General features: G+C 55.1%; 1 protein-coding gene across 1 annotated transcript in view; it reads left to right on the forward strand.

Annotated features, from left to right (window-relative positions):
* MAP2K5 (mitogen-activated protein kinase kinase 5) overlaps positions 1 to 19,299 on the forward strand; it is a 141,834-nt gene that overhangs the window by 3,173 nt on the left and 119,362 nt on the right. Inside the window, exons 3-5 of the mRNA XM_075575461.1 lie at positions 375 to 442; positions 12,485 to 12,554; positions 19,252 to 19,292. Of these exons, the coding sequence (XP_075431576.1) occupies positions 375 to 442; positions 12,485 to 12,554; positions 19,252 to 19,292 (179 nt within the window). The remainder of the gene's footprint in view (positions 1 to 374; positions 443 to 12,484; positions 12,555 to 19,251; positions 19,293 to 19,299) is intronic.

A 19,299-nucleotide genomic window follows, 5' to 3' on the forward strand; every position in this document is an offset into this window, starting at 1 on the left:
ATCGTAGGCTTCCCTTGTCGCTATGGAGACCAGTAAATGCCTGGTATCAATTACGGACACTTTCTGGATGGGACACTTTCCCTGACTATCAAAATAATCAAACAGGGACAGCACTCTATACAGTATCTATACACTGAACATATTTACATTCCTTAACGTTGAGGCTCCTCCACCATCTGCCACTCCCAGGAACTAACTAGAAGTTCCCAAAGGGGTGCTACACTTTAGGTGTATCTTAGGCAGCCGGTGACATTGATTCATTGTCGTACACTCTTTCGCTGCCAGAGGACACAGACCGCTATCGTGTACTTCCCCGGCTGTGCTGGACGGACTCTTGTAAGTCGTGACGGCCTCTCCCTGTCCTTTTTTTGTAGATGAGGATGAGGACGGCGATCGCATCACAGTGAGGAGTGACGAGGAGATGAAGGCCATGCTGTCATATGTAGGTACCTGTTCCGTGCGCCCCCTGAGCCGTCCCTCCGGCGACGGTAACCCAGCTGTGCAGGGCTCAGTAATCATCAGGTCGCATTACAATGTGAAGTGTCCGACTCGCACTGAGAGCTGCTAATCTCAGCCGCTGTCACCGACACCTGCAGCACAAATCCTTGCATGTGTTTGTACACAGACTGGTTAGGGATCCCGTGTCTCGTGTAAGGGCTGAGCACTGGTATTTCTCCCGACACCTTTCTTTTCAACCCGCGTGAAAGGGGCTTAAAAACCTTACTGGTGCTGTCCCTTATTAATAAAAGATCTGTATTTATGAAACATTTGGACAAGCCCTTTATACTGTATTGTAGGTAGATTGAAAGTAAAAGTACTATGGGTGTAAGAATAGTAACGTAGTGGTACTCTGTACCCCCTAGGACTTTAATTGTATCCTTTTGATTAGCAGAGGAGTCCCCCAAGCATACAGTGAATTATAGACTTAAATCCCTCTTCTGTACAAAGAATAAACACGTTTTTACAATTTGAGTCATTTTTCTTCTGTTTCCATCACAGGACAGCCACGCGCACCCCCCCCCCCGACACACGCACCCCCCTTGCCACGCGCACCGTCGCGCACACACCCCCTGCCATGCGCTCCCCTCACCACACTATTATTCTGTTTCTCACGCCCGCGCCTCGCCTCCTGTTCGGGAATCCTTGAAACATTCTCTGATATCTGTAATTTCTAGTTGTTCAGAGTTTACTTTTCAGGCTTCTTCTTCTTTTTTTAAATTTTATTTTTAGCAAGTTTTAAATAACTTGGCGCCAGGCATTGGAAGAAGGCGTTACATGACAGAGTGCTTTCACTTTGGCAGCTCCAGTGAATGTCGCTTTGTGGAAATTTAAATAATCAATCGGAACACTAGGAAACGATGCATTCAGGGCACACACTTATAAATATCTACCTACCTAACTATCTCCATCCACCTACCCACCTACCTACCTAACTCTCTATCTCCATCCACCTACCCACCTAACTCTCTATCTCCATCCACCTACCCACATACCTACCTGTCCATCTCTATCTCCATCTACCTAACCACCTACCTAACTCCCTATCTATCACCAGCCATCTACCTACCCACCTATCTCTATTTCCATCCATCTACCTACCCACCTACCTAACTCTATCTCCATCCATCTACCTACCCACCTACCTAACTCTATCTCCATCCATCTACATACCCACCTACCTATCTCTATAACCATCCATCTACCAATCTCGATTTCCATCTACCTACCTATAGCCGCCCACCTACCTACTTGCCTGTTTCCGTCTGTGTGTCACTACGCGACATGAAGTCCAGGTTATATGTAGATGAGCGCTCGGGGCTCGGAGGAGTTGGGGGTCTCGGTTGATGTTTTTGAACGTGTGATGCACATTAGGAATAATCTCTCTTAATGACTAGTACATTAGGTATTGTGCTGGATAAATGAACTATCAATTTCTTGGCCTTTTTTATGCAGTACTTAAAGTTACGGCTCATTGACAATTAACCCCCTCCAGGCTGTCAGCTGCCTCTTCTCCTCACACTAGTGGGATTATTCTCTTGCCTCCTGTCTGTATCCGGCTTCAGGCCACACTAGGAAGGTGCTGACAAGAACTGAAATCATAACTCCTCAATACCGCGTCCGCCTCGGGGGCCCGCTCTGCGTAGCGTCTGCCTCGTGGGGGCCCGCTCTGCCTCAGCGGCCTGCTCTGCACACAGCGTCTGCCTCGGGGGCCCGCTCTGCCTCAGTGGCCTGCTCTGCGTAGTGTCCGCCTCGGGGGCCTGCTCTGCGTAGCGTCCGCCTCGGGGGCCTGCTCTGCGTAGCGTCTGCCTTGTGGGGGCCCGCTCTGCCTCAGTGGCCTGCTCTGCGCGTGGCGTCTGCCTCGGGGGGCCTGCTCTGCACACGGCGTCTGCCTCGGGGGCCCGCTCTGCCTCAGTGGCCCGCTCTGCGTCTGCCTCGGAGGGCCTGCTCTGCGTGAAGCGTCTGCCTCGGGGGCCCGCTCTGCGTCTGCCTCGGGGGCCCGCTCTGCCTCAGCGGCCTGCTCTGCGTCAGGGTCCCGCTCTGCGTGAAGCGTCTGCCTCGGGGGCCCGCTCTGCGTCTGCCTTGGGCCCACTCCTCACAGCGTCTACCGCAGAGGCCCACTGCGTATAATATACATGCACGCTCTGCGTATATCTCTGATACCTACTCCGTGCCACGTATAATATTACACGCACTGCTCTGCGTATACCTCAGATACCTGCTCCGCGCTGCGTATAATATTACACGCATTGCTCTGTGTATATCTCTGATACCTGCTCCGCGCCACGTATAATATTACACGCACTGCTCTGCGTATACCTCAGATACCTGCTCTGCGCTGCGTATAATATACATGCACTGCTCTGCGTATACCTCAGATACCTGCTCTGCGCTGCGTACAATATACATACATGCACTGCTCTGCGTATACCTCAGATACCTGCTCCGCGCTGCGTATAATATACATACACGCACTGCTCTGCGTATACCTCAGATACCTGCTCTGCCCTGCGTACAATATACATACATGCACTGCTCTGCGTATACCTCAGATACCTGCTCCGCGCTGCGTATAATATACATACATGCACTGCTCTGCGTATACCTCAGATACCTGCTCCGCGCTGCGTATAATATACATACATGCACTGCTCTGCGTATACCTCAGATACCTGCTCTGCGCTGCGTATAATATTACTCACTGCTCTGCGTATACCTCAGATACCTGCCCCGCGCTGCGTACAATTTACATACATGCACTGCTCTGCGTATACCTCAGATAACTGCTCTGCGCTGCGTATAATATTACACGCATTGCTCTGCGTATACCTCAGATACCTGCTCCGCGCTGCGTATAATATTACTCACTGCTCTGCGTATACCTCCAGATAATGTAAAACAAATGTATATATTCACCGCGCTTCTCTGTGTAGGGAGCAGGCTGCTGGTGAAAAACGCCGGTCCCTATGCATGTGTATGCATTTAGCGTAGGGACCGGCTACTGAGACTCACCGTGACGTTGGTTAGCAGGCTGGTCATTATTTGATCAAAAGATGCAACCAAAAGTCTCCTTTGTCTCACAGATTTAGGTTCCACTGTGTATATTTATTTCCCATTTATTGTCAGCCCAATGGGAGAAGCGCAGGGATTCACTTTCTGTATACCTCAGATACCTGCTCCGCGCTGCGTATAATATTACTCTCTGCTCTGCGTATACCTCAGATACCTGCTCCGCGCCACGTATAATATTACTCACTGCTCTGCATATACCTCAGATACCTGCTCCGTGCTGCGTATTATATTACTCACTGCTCTGCGTATACCTCCGATACCTGCTCCGCGCTGCGTATAATATTACTCGCATTGCTCTGCGTATACCTCAGATACCTGCTCCGCGCCACGTATAATATTACTCGCATTGCTCTGCGTATACCTCAGATACCTGCCCCGCGCTGCGTATAATATTACTCGCATTGCTCTGCGTATACCTCAGATACCTGCTCCGCACCACATATAATATTACTCGCATTGCTCTGCGTATACCTCAGATACCTGCTCCGCGCCACGTATAATATTACTCGCATTGCTCTGCGTATACCTCAGATACCTGCTCCGCACCACATATAATATTACTCGCATTGCTCTGCGTATACCTCAGATACCTGCTCCGCGCCACGTATAATATTACTCGCATTGCTCTGCGTATATCTCTGATACCTGTGCCGCGCCACGTATAATATTACTCGCATTGCTCTGCGTATACCTCAGATACCTGCTCCGCGCCACGTATAATATTACTCGCATTGCTCTGCGTATACCTCAGATACCTGCTCCGCGCCACGTATAATATTACTCGCATTGCTCTGTGTATACCTCAGATACCTGCTCCGCGCCACGTATAATATTACTCGCATTGCTCTGCGTATACCTCAGATACCTGCTCCGCGCCACGTATAATATTACTCGCATTGCTCTGTGTATACCTCAGATACCTGCTCCGCGCCACGTATAATATTACTCGCATTGCTCTGCGTATACCTCAGATACCTGCTCCGCGCTGCGTATAATATTACTCGCATTGCTCTGCGTATACCTCAGATACCTGCTCCGCGCCACGTATAATATTACTCGCATTGCTCTGCGTATACCTCAGATACCTGCTCCGCACCACGTATAATATTACTCGCATTGCTCTGTGTATACCACAGATACCTGCTCCGCACCACGTATAATATTACTCGCATTGCTCTGCGTATACCTCAGATACCTGCTCCGCGCTGCGTATAATATTACTCGCATTGCTCTGCGTATACCTCAGATACCTGCTCCGCGCCACGTATAATATTACTCGCATTGCTCTGCGTATACCTCAGATACCTGCTCCGCACCACATATAATATTACTCGCATTGCTCTGCGTATACCTCAGATACCTGCTCCGCGCTGCGTATAATATTACTCGCATTGCTCTGCGTATACCTCAGATACCTGCTCCGCGCCATGTATAATATTACTCGCATTGCTCTGCGTATACCTCAGATACCTGCTCCGCGCTGCGTATAATATTACTCGCATTGCTCTGCGTATACCTCAGATACCTGCGCCGCGCTGCGCATAATATTACTCGCATTGCTCTGCGTATACCTCAGATACCTGTGCCGCGCCACGTATAATATTACTCGCATTGCTCTGCGTATACCTCAGATACCTGCCCCGCGCTGCGTATAATATTACTCGCATTGCTCTGCGTATACCTCAGATACCTGCTCCATGCCACGTATAATATTACTCGCATTGCTCTGCGTATACCTCAGATACCTGCTCCGCGCCGCGTATAATATTACTCGCATTGCTCTGCGTATACCTCAGATACCTGCCCCGCGCTGCGTATAATATTACTCGCATTGCTCTGCGTATACCTCAGATACCTGCTCCGCGCTGCGTATAATATTACACGCATTGCTCTGCGTATACCTCAGATACCTGCTCCGCGCCACGTATAATATTACTCGCATTGCTCTGCGTATACCTCAGATACCTGCTCCGCGCTGCGTATAATATTACTCGCATTGCTCTGCGTATACCTCAGATACCTGCTCCGCGCTGCGTATAATATTACTCGCATTGCTCTGCGTATACCTCAGATGCCTGCTCCGCGCTGCGTATAATATTACTCGCATTGCTCTGCGTATACCTCAGGTGCCTGCTCCGCGATGCGTATAATATTACTCGCATTGCTCTGCGTATACCTCAGATACCTGCTCCGCGCTGCGTATAATATTACTCGCATTGCTCTGCGTATACCTCAGATACCTGCTCCGCGCTGCGTATAATATTACTCGCATTGCTCTGCGTATACCTCAGATACCTGTGCCGCGCCACGTATAATATTACTCGCATTGCTCTGCGTATACCTCAGATACCTGCTCCGCGCTGCGTATAATATTACTCGCATTGCTCTGCGTATACCTCAGATACCTGCTCCGCGCCACGTATAATATTACTCACTGCTCTGCGTATACCTCAGATACCTGCTCCGCGCCACGTATAATATTACTCGCATTGCTCTGCGTATACCTCAGGTGCCTGCTCCGCGCCACGTATAATATTACTCGCATTGCTCTGCGTATACCTCAGATACCTGCTCCGCGCCGCGTATAATATTACTCGCATTGCTCTGCGTATACCTCAGATACCTGCTCCGCGCTGCGTATAATATTACACGCACTGCTCTGCGTATACCTCAGATACCTGCTCCGCGCTGCGTATAATATTACACGCACTGCTCTGCGTATACCTCAGATAACTGCTCCGCGCTGCGTATAATATTACTCGCATTGCTCTGCGTATACCTCAGATACCTGCTCTGCGCCGCGTATAATATTACTCGCATTGCTCTGCGTATACCTCAGATACCTGCTCCGCGCTGCGTATAATATTACTCGCATTGCTCTGCGTATACCTCAGATACCTGCTCCGCGCTGCGTATAATATTACTCGCATTGCTCTGCGTATACCTCAGATACCTGCTCCGCGCTGCGTATAATATTACTCGCATTGCTCTGCGTATACCTCAGATGCCTGCTCCGCGCTGCGTATAATATTACTCGCATTGCTCTGCGTATACCTCAGATACCTGCTCCGCGCCACGTATAATATTACTCGCATTGCTCTGCGTATACCTCAGATACCTGCTCCGCGCCACGTATAATATTACACGCATTGCTCTGCGTATACCACAGATACCTGCTCCGCGCCACGTATAATATTACACGCATTGCTCTGCGTATACCTCAGATGCCTGCTCCGCGCTGCGTATAATATTACTCGCATTGCTCTGTATATACCTCAGATGCCTGCTCCGCGCTGCGTATAATATTACTCGCATTGCTCTGCGTATACCTCAGATACCTGCTCCGTGCTGCGTATAATATTACTCGCATTGCTCTGCGTATATCTCTGATACCTGCTCCGCGCTGCGTATAATATTACTCGCATTGCTCTGCGTATACCTCAGATACCTGCTCCGCGCTGCGTATAATATTACTCGCATTGCTCTGCGTATACCTCAGATACCTGCTCCGCGCTGCGTATAATATTACTCGCATTGCTCTGCGTATACCTCAGATGCCTGCTCCGCGCTGCGTATAATATTACTCGCATTGCTCTGCGTATACCTCAGATACCTGCTCCGTGCCACGTATAATATTACACGCATTGCTCTGCGTATACCTCAGATACCTGCTCCGCGCTGCGCATAATATTACTCGCATTGCTCTGCGTATACCTCAGATACCTGCTCCGCGCTGCGTATATTACTCGCATTGCTCTGCGTATACCACAGATACCTGCTCCGCGCCACGTATAATATTACTCGCATTGCTCTGCGTATACCTCAGATACCTGCTCCGCGCCACGTATAATATTACACGCATTGCTCTGCGTATACCTCAGATACCTGCTCCGCGCTGCGTATAATATTACTCGCATTGCTCTGCGTATACCTCAGATACCTGCTCCGCGGCACATATAATATTACTCGCATTGCTCTGCGTATACCTCAGATACCTGCTCCGCGCTACGTATAATATTACTCGCATTGCTCTGCGTATACCTCAGATACCTGCTCCGCGCTACGTATAATATTACTCGCATTGCTCTGCGTATACCTCAGATACCTGCTTCGCGCCACGTATAATATTACTCGCATTGCTCTGCGTATACCTCAGATACCTGCTCCGCGCCACATATAATATTACTCGCATTGCTCTGCGTATACCTCAGATACCTGCTCCGCGCCACGTATAATATTACTCGCATTGCTCTGCGTATACCTCAGATACCTGCTCCGCGCTACGTATAATATTACTCGCATTGCTCTGCGTATACCTCAGATACCTGCTTCGCGCCACGTATAATATTACTCGCATTGCTCTGCGTATACCTCAGATACCTGCTCCGCGCCACATATAATATTACTCGCATTGCTCTGCGTATACCTCAGATACCTGCCCCGCGCTGCGTATAATATTACTCGCATTGCTCTGCGTATACCTCAGATACCTGCTCCGCGCTGCGTATAATATTACTCGCATTGCTCTGCGTATACCTCAGATACCTGCTCCGCACCACGTATAATATTACTCGCATTGCTCTGCGTATACCTCAGGTGCCTGCTCCGCGGCACGTATAATATTACTCGCATTGCTCTGCGTATACCTCAGATACCTGCTCCGCGCCACGTATAATATTACACGCATTGCTCTGCGTATACCTCAGATACCTGCTCCGCGGCACATATAATATTACTCGCATTGCTCTGCTTATACCTCAGATACCTGCTCCGCGCTGCGCATAATATTACTCGCATTGCTCTGCGTATAACTCAGATACCTGCTCCGCGCCACGTATAATATTACTCGCATTGCTCTGCGTATACCTCAGATACCTGCTCCGCACCACGTATAATATTACTCGCATTGCTCTGCGTATACCTCAGATACCTGCTCCGCGCCACGTATAATATTACTCGCATTGCTCTGCGTATACCTCAGATGCCTGCTCCGCGCCACGTATAATATTACTCGCATTGCTCTGCGTATACCTCAGATGCCTGCTCCGCGCTGCGTATAATATTACTCGCATTGCTCTGCGTATACCTCAGATACCTGCTCCGCGCCACGTATAATATTACTCGCATTGCTCTGCGTATACCTCAGATACCTGCTCCGCGCCACGTATAATATTACACGCATTGCTCTGCGTATACCACAGATACCTGCTCCGCGCCACGTATAATATTACACGCATTGCTCTGCGTATACCTCAGATGCCTGCTCCGCGCTGCGTATAATATTACTCGCATTGCTCTGCGTATACCTCAGATGCCTGCTCCGCGCTGCGTATAATATTACTCGCATTGCTCTGCGTATACCTCAGATACCTGCTCCGTGCTGCGTATAATATTACTCGCATTGCTCTGCGTATATCTCTGATACCTGCTCCGCGCTGCGTATAATATTACTCGCATTGCTCTGCGTATACCTCAGATACCTGCTCCGCGCTGCGTATAATATTACTCGCATTGCTCTGCGTATACCTCAGATACCTGCTCCGCGCTGCGTATAATATTACTCGCATTGCTCTGCGTATACCTCAGATGCCTGCTCCGCGCTGCGTATAATATTACTCGCATTGCTCTGCGTATACCTCAGATACCTGCTCCGCGGCACATATAATATTACTCGCATTGCTCTGCGTATACCTCAGATACCTGCTCCGCGCTACGTATAATATTACTCGCATTGCTCTGCGTATACCTCAGATACCTGCTCCGCGCTACGTATAATATTACTCGCATTGCTCTGCGTATACCTCAGATACCTGCTTCGCGCCACGTATAATATTACTCGCATTGCTCTGCGTATACCTCAGATACCTGCTCCGCGCCACATATAATATTACTCGCATTGCTCTGCGTATACCTCAGATACCTGCTCCGCGCCACGTATAATATTACTCGCATTGCTCTGCGTATACCTCAGATACCTGCTCCGCGCTACGTATAATATTACTCGCATTGCTCTGCGTATACCTCAGATACCTGCTTCGCGCCACGTATAATATTACTCGCATTGCTCTGCGTATACCTCAGATACCTGCTCCGCGCCACATATAATATTACTCGCATTGCTCTGCGTATACCTCAGATACCTGCCCCGCGCTGCGTATAATATTACTCGCATTGCTCTGCGTATACCTCAGATACCTGCTCCGCGCTGCGTATAATATTACTCGCATTGCTCTGCGTATACCTCAGATACCTGCTCCGCGCTGTGCATAATATTACTCGCATTGCTCTGCGTATACCTCAGATACCTGCTCCGCGCTGCGTATAATATTACTCGCATTGCTCTGCGTATACCTCAGATACTTGCTCCGCGCCACATATAATATTACTCGCATTGCTCTGCGTATACCTCAGATACCTGCTCCGCGCCACGTATAATATTACTCGCATTGCTCTGCGTATACCTCAGGTGCCTGCTCCGCACCACGTATAATATTACTCGCATTGCTCTGCGTATACCTCAGATACCTGCTCCGCGCCACGTATAATATTACTCGCATTGCTCTGCGTATACCTCAGATACCTGCTCCGTGCTGCGTATAATATTACTCGCATTGCTCTGCGTATACCTCAGATACCTGCTCCGCACTGCGCATAATATTACTCGCATTGCTCTGCGTATACCTCAGATACCTGCTCCGCGCCACATATAATATTACTCGCATTGCTCTGCTTATACCTCAGATACCTGCTCCGTGCTGCGTATAATATTACTCGCATTGCTCTGCGTATACCTCAGATACCTGCTCCGCGCCACGTATAATATTACTCGCATTGCTCTGCGTATACCTCAGATACCTGCTCCGCGCCACATATAATATTACACGCATTGCTCTGCGTATACCTCAGATACCTGCTCCGCGCTGCGCATAATATTACTCGCATTGCTCTGCGTATACCTCAGATACCTGCTCCGCGCCACGTATAATATTACTCGCATTGCTCTGCGTATACCTCAGATACCTGCTCCGCGCCACGTATAATATTACTCGCATTGCTCTGCGTATACCTCAGATACCTGCTCCGCGCTGCGTATAATATTACTCGCATTGCTCTGCGTATACCTCAGATACCTGCTCCGTGCTGCGTATAATATTACTCGCATTGCTCTGCGTATATCTCTGATACCTGCTCCGCGCTGCGTATAATATTACTCGCATTGCTCTGCGTATATCTCTGATACCTGCTCCGCGCTGCGTATAATATTACTCGCATTGCTCTGCGTATACCTCAGATACCTGCTCCGTGCTGCGTATAATATTACTCGCATTGCTCTGCGTATACCTCAGATACCTGCTCCGCGCCACGTATAATATTACTCGCATTGCTCTGCGTATACCTCAGATACCTGCTCCGCGCCACGTATAATATTACTCGCATTGCTCTGCGTATACCTCAGATACCTGCTCCGCGCTGCGTATAATATTACTCGCATTGCTCTGCGTATACCTCAGATACCTGCTCCGCGCTGCGTATAATATTACTCGCATTGCTCTGCGTATACCTCAGATACCTGCCCCGCGCTGCGTATAATATTACTCGCATTGCTCTGCGTATATCTCTGATACCTGCTCCGCGCTGCGTATAATATTACTCGCATTGCTCTGCGTATATCTCTGATACCTGCTCCGCGCTGCGTATAATATTACACGCATTGCTCTGCGTATACCTCAGATACCTGCTCCGCGCTGCGTATAATATTACTCGCATTGCTCTGCGTATACCTCAGATACCTGCTCCGCGCCACGTATAATATTACTCGCATTGCTCTGCGTATACCTCAGATACCTGCTCCGCGCTGCGTATAATATTACTCGCATTGCTCTGAGTATACCTCAGATACCTGCTCCGCGCCACGTATAATATTACTCGCATTGCTCTGCGTGTACCTCAGATACCTGCTCCGCGCCACGTATAATATTACACGCATTGCTCTGCGTATACCTCAGATACCTGCTCCGCGCCACATAATATTACTCGCATTGCTCTGCGTATACCTCAGATACCTGCTCCGCGCCACGTATAATATTACTCGCATTGCTCTGCGTATACCTCAGATACCTGCTCCGCGCCACATATAATATTACTCGCATTGCTCTGCGTATACCTCAGATACCTGCTCCGCGGCACGTATAATATTACTCGCATTGCTCTGCGTGTACCTCAGATACCTGCTCCGCGCCACGTATAATATTACTCGCATTGCTCTGCGTTTACCTCAGATACCTGCTCCGCGCCATGTATAATATTACTCGCATTGCTGGAGTTATCGGGTGGGGGGGGGGTCTCCGCACTTGAAAGCTTGGCTGGAGTTATCGGGGTGGGGAGGGGTGATCTCCGCCCTTGCCCCTTGGCTGGGGTTATCGGGGTGGGGAGGGGTGATCTCCGCCCTTGCCCCTTGGCTGGGGTTATCGGGGTTGGGGGGGGGGGGTGATCTCCGCCCTTGCCCCTTGGCTGGGGTTATCGGGGTGGGGAGGGGTGATCTCCGCCCTTGCCCCTTGGCTGGGGTTATCGGGGTGGGGAGGGGTGATCTCCGCCCTTGCCCCTTGGCTGGGGTTATCGGGGTTGGGGGGGGGGTGATCTCCGCCCTTGCCCCTTGGCTGGGGTTATCGGGGTGGGGGGAATCTCCGCCCTTGCCCCTTGGCTGGGGTTATCGGGGTTGGGGGGGGGTGTTCTCCGCCCTTGCCCCTTGGCTGGGGTTATCGGGGTTGGGGGGGGGTGATCTCCGCCCTTGCCCCTTGGCTGGGGTTATCGGGGTTGGGGGGGGGTGATCTCCGCCCTTGGCTGGGGTTATCGGGGTTGGGGGGGGTGGGTTCCTGGCCGGCGTGGTCTGCTCACACTTGTTCTCTCCTTGCAGTATTGCAGCATGGTTCTGGAGCAGCACCGGAGCGGCCAGCTGAGTGAGCCGCTGCAGATCTACCCGCGAGGTAAGTCCTCCCGCCCTGCAGCGGAGCGCGGGTAATCAGGCCCCCGGGAGGGCAGATTTGGGGGGGGGGGGCGCTGAAAGCTCAGAGAGGGCGTTAGGATGGTACCCATATAATAAGCTCAGCAATGCTTGCCACATTGAGGATGAGGGAGCGTGAGTACAGGAAGTGGTAATCTGCAGGTTTTATATGTACGAGTATATGCCCGTGACTTGTAATTGCTTTGCAAGTATTTCCAGCACTGACATGGTTAATGAGCTATAAGGTCCATATCTCTCCCCCTATTGTAGGATCTTCTAACCCTTTTATTACTGGAAGGGCAGGAAGAGGTTAAATGTGTTTGTGGTGATAATACACGATGATGTGTTGCTGACCATTCGACTGATGCCCCTGAATGTCCAAGGCCCGAGGTCTGACCCCGTAATAACCAGCCTGTCCTGAACGCTGCCCACTTGGCAAAGGGTGTCGAAGGTTCAATGAGGCCAAAGCACTCGGCAATGAAACACCAGCTATACCAGGGGTGGTGAACTCCAGTTCTCAATGGTCACCAACAGGTCAGGTTTAAAGGTATCCCTTCTTCAGCACAGTGACTCAATCAGTCCCTACGTCAGCACAGGTTGCTGAATCAGACTCCGCTTCAGCACAGGTGGCTCAATCTTCGGCCGAACCATTGATTGAGCTACCTTTGCTGAAGCAGGGATATACTGCAAACCTGACCTGTTGGTGACCATTGAGAACCGGAGTTGCTCCCCCCTGACCTTTTCCATTTGTGCTATTTGTATTGAGTCACTGAGCAGCGGGGTTTTCCAAACCCGATAGCACCCTTTGCACTTCTGGGCCTGGATCTGAGATCCGACGCAGAGTGATGGAAGAGACGGTGTTACAGCACGATAGGAAAGGTGTTCCCTCGCTGAGTTCTTTCACTTCATGGCAGCTTCAGGCAACGTGGGCAAACTGTACGCCATCTTCAAACCATTTCCTTGGGTCCGCAGCCGCCGGGCAGTGGGAACGGCGCTGCCTTTACGTGGGTAAAACCTATGTGAACCCCTGTGTCAGGTCCCTGAGCAAGTCACATTATCTCCCTGTGCCTCAGACATCCCAATTAGACTGTAAGCTCTTCGGGGCAGGAGCTCATTGTGCCTGCAATACTCTATGTACAACGCTGCGTACACTATCAGCGTTATGTCATGTTATATTTTCTGCCACGTTTCCCTGATTACATGGGGAATGTGTATGTCCTGGCACGCAGGCACAGGCGTACACCTCACCCGTCCTGGCACGCAGGCACAGGCGTACACCTCACCCGTCCTGGCACGCAGACACAGGCGTACACCTCACCCGTCCTGGCACGCAGGCACGGGCGTACACCTCACCCGTCCTGGCACGCAGGCACGGGCGTACACCTCACCCGTCCTGGCACGCAGGCACAGGCGTACACCTCACCCGTCCTGGCACGCAGGCACGGGCGTACACCTCACCCGTCCTGGCACGCAGGCACAGGCGTACACCTCACCCGTCCTGGCACGCAGGCACGGGCGTACACCTCACCCGTCCTGGCACGCAGACACGGGCGTACACCTCACCCGTCCTGGCACGCAGGCACGGGCGTACACCTCACCCGTCCTGGCACGCAGGCACAGGCGTACACCTCACCCGTCCTGGCACGCAGGCACGGGCGTACACCTCACCCGTCCTGGTACGCAGGCACGGGCGTACACCTCACCCGTCCTGGCACGCAGGCACGGGCGTACACCTCACCCGTCCTGGCACGCAGGCACGGGCGTACACCTCACCCGTCCTGGCACGCAGGCACGGGCGTACACCTCACCCGTCCTGGCACGCAGGCACGGGCGTACACCTCACCCGTCCTGGCACGCAGACACAGGCGTACACCTCACCCGTCCTGGCACGCAGGCACGGGCGTACACCTCACCCGTCCTGGCACGCAGGCACGGGCGTACACCTCACCCATCCTGGCACGCAGGCACAGGCGTACACCTCACCCGTCCTGGCACGCAGGCACGGGCGTACACCTCACCCGTCCTGGCACGCAGACACGGGCGTACACCTCACCCGTCCTGGCACGCAGGCACGGGCGTACACCTCACCCGTCCAGGCACGCAGGCACGGGCGTACACCTCACCCGTCCTGGCACGCAGGCACGGGCGTACACCTCACCCGTCCTGGCACGCAGGCACAGGCGTACACCTCACCCGTCCTGGCACGCAGGCACGGGCGTACACCTCACCCGTCCTGGCACGCAGGCACGGGCGTACACCTCACCCGTCCTGGCACGCAGACACGGGCGTACACCTCACCCGTCCTGGCACGCAGGCACGGGCGTACACCTCACCCATCCTGGCACGCAGACACAGGCGTACACCTCACCCGTCCTGGCACGCAGGCACAGGCGTACACCTCACCCGTCCTGGCACGCAGGCACAGGCGTACACCTCACCCGTCCTGGCACGCAGGCACAGGCGTACACCTCACCCGTCCTGGCACGCAGGCCCAGGCGTACACCTCACCCGTCCTGGCACGCAGGCACAGGCGTACACCTCACCCGTCCTGGCACGCAGGCAAGGGCGTACACCTCACCCGTCCTGGCACGCAGACACAGGCGTACACCTCACCCGTCCTGGCACGCAGACACGGGCGTACACCTCACCCGTCCTGGCACGCAGGCAAAGGCGTACACCTCACCCGTCCTGGCACGCAGGCACGGGCGTACACCTCACCCGTCCTGGCACGCAGACACGGGCGTACACCTCACCCGTCCTGGCACGCAGGCACGGGCGTACACCTCACCCGTCCTGGCACGCAGGCAAAGGCGTACACCTCACCCGTCCTGGCACGCAGACACGGGCGTACACCTCACCCGTCCTGGCACGCAGGCACAGGCGTACACCTCACCCGTCCTGGCACGCAGACACGGGCGTACACCTCACCCGTCCTGGCACGCAGGCACAGGCGTACACCTCACCCGTCCTGGCACGCAGGCACGGGCGTACACCTCACCCGTCCTGGCACGCAGGCACGGGCGTACACCTCACCCGTCCTGGCACGCAGGCACAGGCGTACACCTCACCCGTCCTGGCACGCAGGCACGGGCGTACACCTCACCCGTCCTGGCACGCAGGCACAGGCGTACACCTCACCCGTCCTGGCACGCAGGCACGGGCGTACACCTCACCCGTCCTGGCACGCAGGCACAGGCGTACACCTCACCCGTCCTGGCACGCAGGCACGGGCGTACACCTCACCCGTCCTGGCACGCAGGCACAGGCGTACACCTCACCCGTCCTGGCACGCAGGCACGGGCGTACACCTCACCCGTCCTGGCACGCAGGCACAGGCGTACACCTCACCCGTCCTGGCACGCAGACACGGGCGTACACCTCACCCGTCCTGGCACGCAGGCACGGGCGTACACCTCACCCGTCCTGGCACGCAGACACAGGCGTACACCTCACCCGTCCTGGCACGCAGGCACAGGCGTACACCTCACCCGTCCTGGCACGCAGACACGGGCGTACACCTCACCCGTCCTGGCACGCAGGCACGGGCGTACACCTCACCCGTCCTGGCACGCAGACACAGGCGTACACCTCACCCGTCCTGGCACACAGGCACGGGCGTACACCTCACCCGTCCTGGCACGGGCGTACACCTCACCCGTCCTGGCACGCAGGCACAGGCGTACACCTCACCCGTCCTGGCACGCAGGCACGGGCGTACACCTCACCCGTCCTGGCACGCAGGCACAGGCGTACACCTCACCCGTCCTGGCACGCAGGCACAGGCGTACACCTCACCCGTCCTGGCACGCAGGCACAGGCGTACACCTCACCCGTCCTGGCACGCAGGCACAGGCGTACACCTCACCCGTCCTGGCACGCAGGCCCGGGCGTACACCTCACCCGTCCTGGCACGCAGGCACAGGCGTACACCTCACCCATCCTGGCACGCAGGCACAGGCGTACACCTCACCCGTCCTGGCACGCAGGCACAGGCGTACACCTCACCCGTCCTGGCACGCAGGCACAGGCGTACACCTCACCCGTCCTGGCACGCAGGCACAGGCGTACACCTCACCCGTCCTGGCACGCAGGCACAGGCGTACACCTCACCCGTCCTGGCACGCAGGCACAGGCGTACACCTCACCCGTCCTGGCACGCAGACACAGGCGTACACCTCACCCGTCCTGGCACGCAGGCACGGGCGTACACCTCACCCGTCCTGGCACGCAGGCACGGGCGTACACCTCACCCGTCCTGGCACGCAGGCACAGGCGTACACCTCACCCGTCCTGGCACGCAGGCCCGGGCGTACACCTCACCCGTCCTGGCACGCAGGCACAGGCGTACACCTCACCCGTCCTGGCACGCAGGCCCGGGCGTACACCTCACCCGTCCTGGCACGCAGACACAGGCGTACACCTCACCCGTCCTGGCACGCAGGCACAGGCGTACACCTCACCCGTCCTGGCACGCAGGCACGGGCGTACACCTCACCCGTCCTGGCACGCAGGCACGGGCGTACACCTCACCCGTCCTGGCACGCAGGCACAGGCGTACACCTCACCCGTCCTGGCACGCAGGCACGGGCGTACACCTCACCCGTCCTGGCACGCAGACACAGGCGTACACCTCACCCGTCCTGGCACGCAGACACGGGCGTACACCTCACCCGTCCTGGCACGCAGACACGGGCGTACACCTCACCCGTCCTGGCACGCAGACACGGGCGTACACCTCACCCGTCCTGGCACGCAGACACAGGCGTACACCTCACCCGTCCTGGCACGCAGGCACAGGCGTACACCCCATCCGTCCTGGCACGCAGGCACAGGCGTACACCTCACCCGTCCTGGCACGCAGGCACAGGCGTACACCTCACCCGTCCTGGCACGCAGGCACGGGCGTACACCTCACCCGTCCTGGCACGCAGACACAGGCGTACACCTCACCCGTCCTGGCACGCAGGCACGGGCGTACACCTCACCCGTCCTGGCACGCAGGCACGGGCGTACACCTCACCCGTCCTGGCACGCGTACACCTCACCCGTCCTGGCACGCAGGCACAGGCGTACACCTCACCCGTCCTGGCACGCAGACACAGGCGTACACCTCACCCGTCCTGGCACACAGACACAGGCGTACACCTCACCCGTCCTGGCACGCAGGCACAGGCGTACACCTCACCCGTCCTGGCACGCAGGCACAGGCGTACACCTCACCCGTCCTGGCACGCAGGCACAGGCGTACACCTCACCCGTCCTGGCACGCAGGCACAGGCGTACACCTCACCCATCCTGGCACGCAGGCACGGGCGTACACCTCACCCGTCCTGGCACGCAGGCACAGGCGTACACCTCACCCGTCCTGGCACGCAGGCACAGGCGTACACCTCACCCGTCCTGGCACGCAGACACGGGCGTACACCTCACCCGTCCTGGCACGCAGGCACAGGCGTACACCTCACCCGTCCTGGCACGCAGACACGGGCGTACACCTCACCCGTCCTGGCACGCAGGCACAGGCGTACACCTCACCCGTCCTGGCACGCAGGCACGGGCGTACACCTCACCCGTCCTGGCACGCAGGCACGGGCGTACACCTCACCCGTCCTGGCACGCAGACACAGGCGTACACCTCACCCGTCCTGGCACACAGACACAGGCGTACACCTCACCCGTCCTGGCACGCAGGCACAGGCGTACACCTCACCCGTCCTGGCACGCAGGCACAGGCGTACACCTCACCCGTCCTGGCACGCAGGCACGGGCGTACACCTCACCCGTCCTGGCACGCAGGCACGGGCGAAAACCTCACCCGTCCTGGCACGCAGACTCAGGCGAAAACCTCACCCGTCCTGGCACGCAGGCACGGGCGAAAACCTCACCCGTCCTGGCACGCAGGCACGGGCGAAAACCTCACCCGTCCTGGCACGCAGGCACGGGCGAAAACCTCACCCGTCCTGGCACGCAGGCACGGGCGTACACCTCACCCGTCCTGGCACGCAGGCCCGTGGTCTTCAGGGTTAACTACACACGGTGGCCATTTTTTAGCCCCGCTTGTTGGAAGTGTTTTGATCCCGGTTCCCAGATCTCCTTATTGTTACACTGGGAGATTCGCGGCGCCTTTGCTGTGCGGGGTGACTGGTAATTATACGCGCAGCCCTTCCCTGCGTGTCAGCGAGACAGCTGTCCCACGCTAAGCGTCTGTCTGCGACCTGCCCCATCACAAGCCCCAAAACGAACGCAGGCCGCCCTTCGGAGAGGGACACTAAGAACGCGTGCTGACAGGCGGGCACGTGGCGAGGAGAACAGAGCGTCCTGTCCTTCCCGTTCCATGGAATCCCCTGTTATAAAGCACCTGCAATGTGGCATTAAGGGCACCACACAATCAGCTTTAGCTTACAGCGCGGGCGCGTTTTATTATGTGTTTTAAGCAGAAATTAGAATTTAGATGAGACGGTGTCAGGAGGCTCTGTGATTTCACAGAAAGGATCTGGTCCTCGGGGAACGCTCGCTGTCCCTCTTCAATCATTCCTCGCTGCTAATTTTGGTGTCACTCTCATTTCTTTTTAAACGATTCATTTCGAGAGGGGGGGGGAGTGAGTGGGGGTGGGGGGGGGGTGTTGTAGGATTGTAAATGGCCCCGATTTGATCTACAATTTAGTCTATTACTGTTGCAGCCTGCAAGCCTCCCGGGAAGCGGAACATACATGGCCTCAAGGTAGGAA

This window comes from Ascaphus truei, chromosome 18 (assembly GCF_040206685.1).
Source record: "Ascaphus truei isolate aAscTru1 chromosome 18, aAscTru1.hap1, whole genome shotgun sequence".
Classification (NCBI taxonomy): Eukaryota; Metazoa; Chordata; class Amphibia; order Anura; family Ascaphidae; genus Ascaphus; species Ascaphus truei.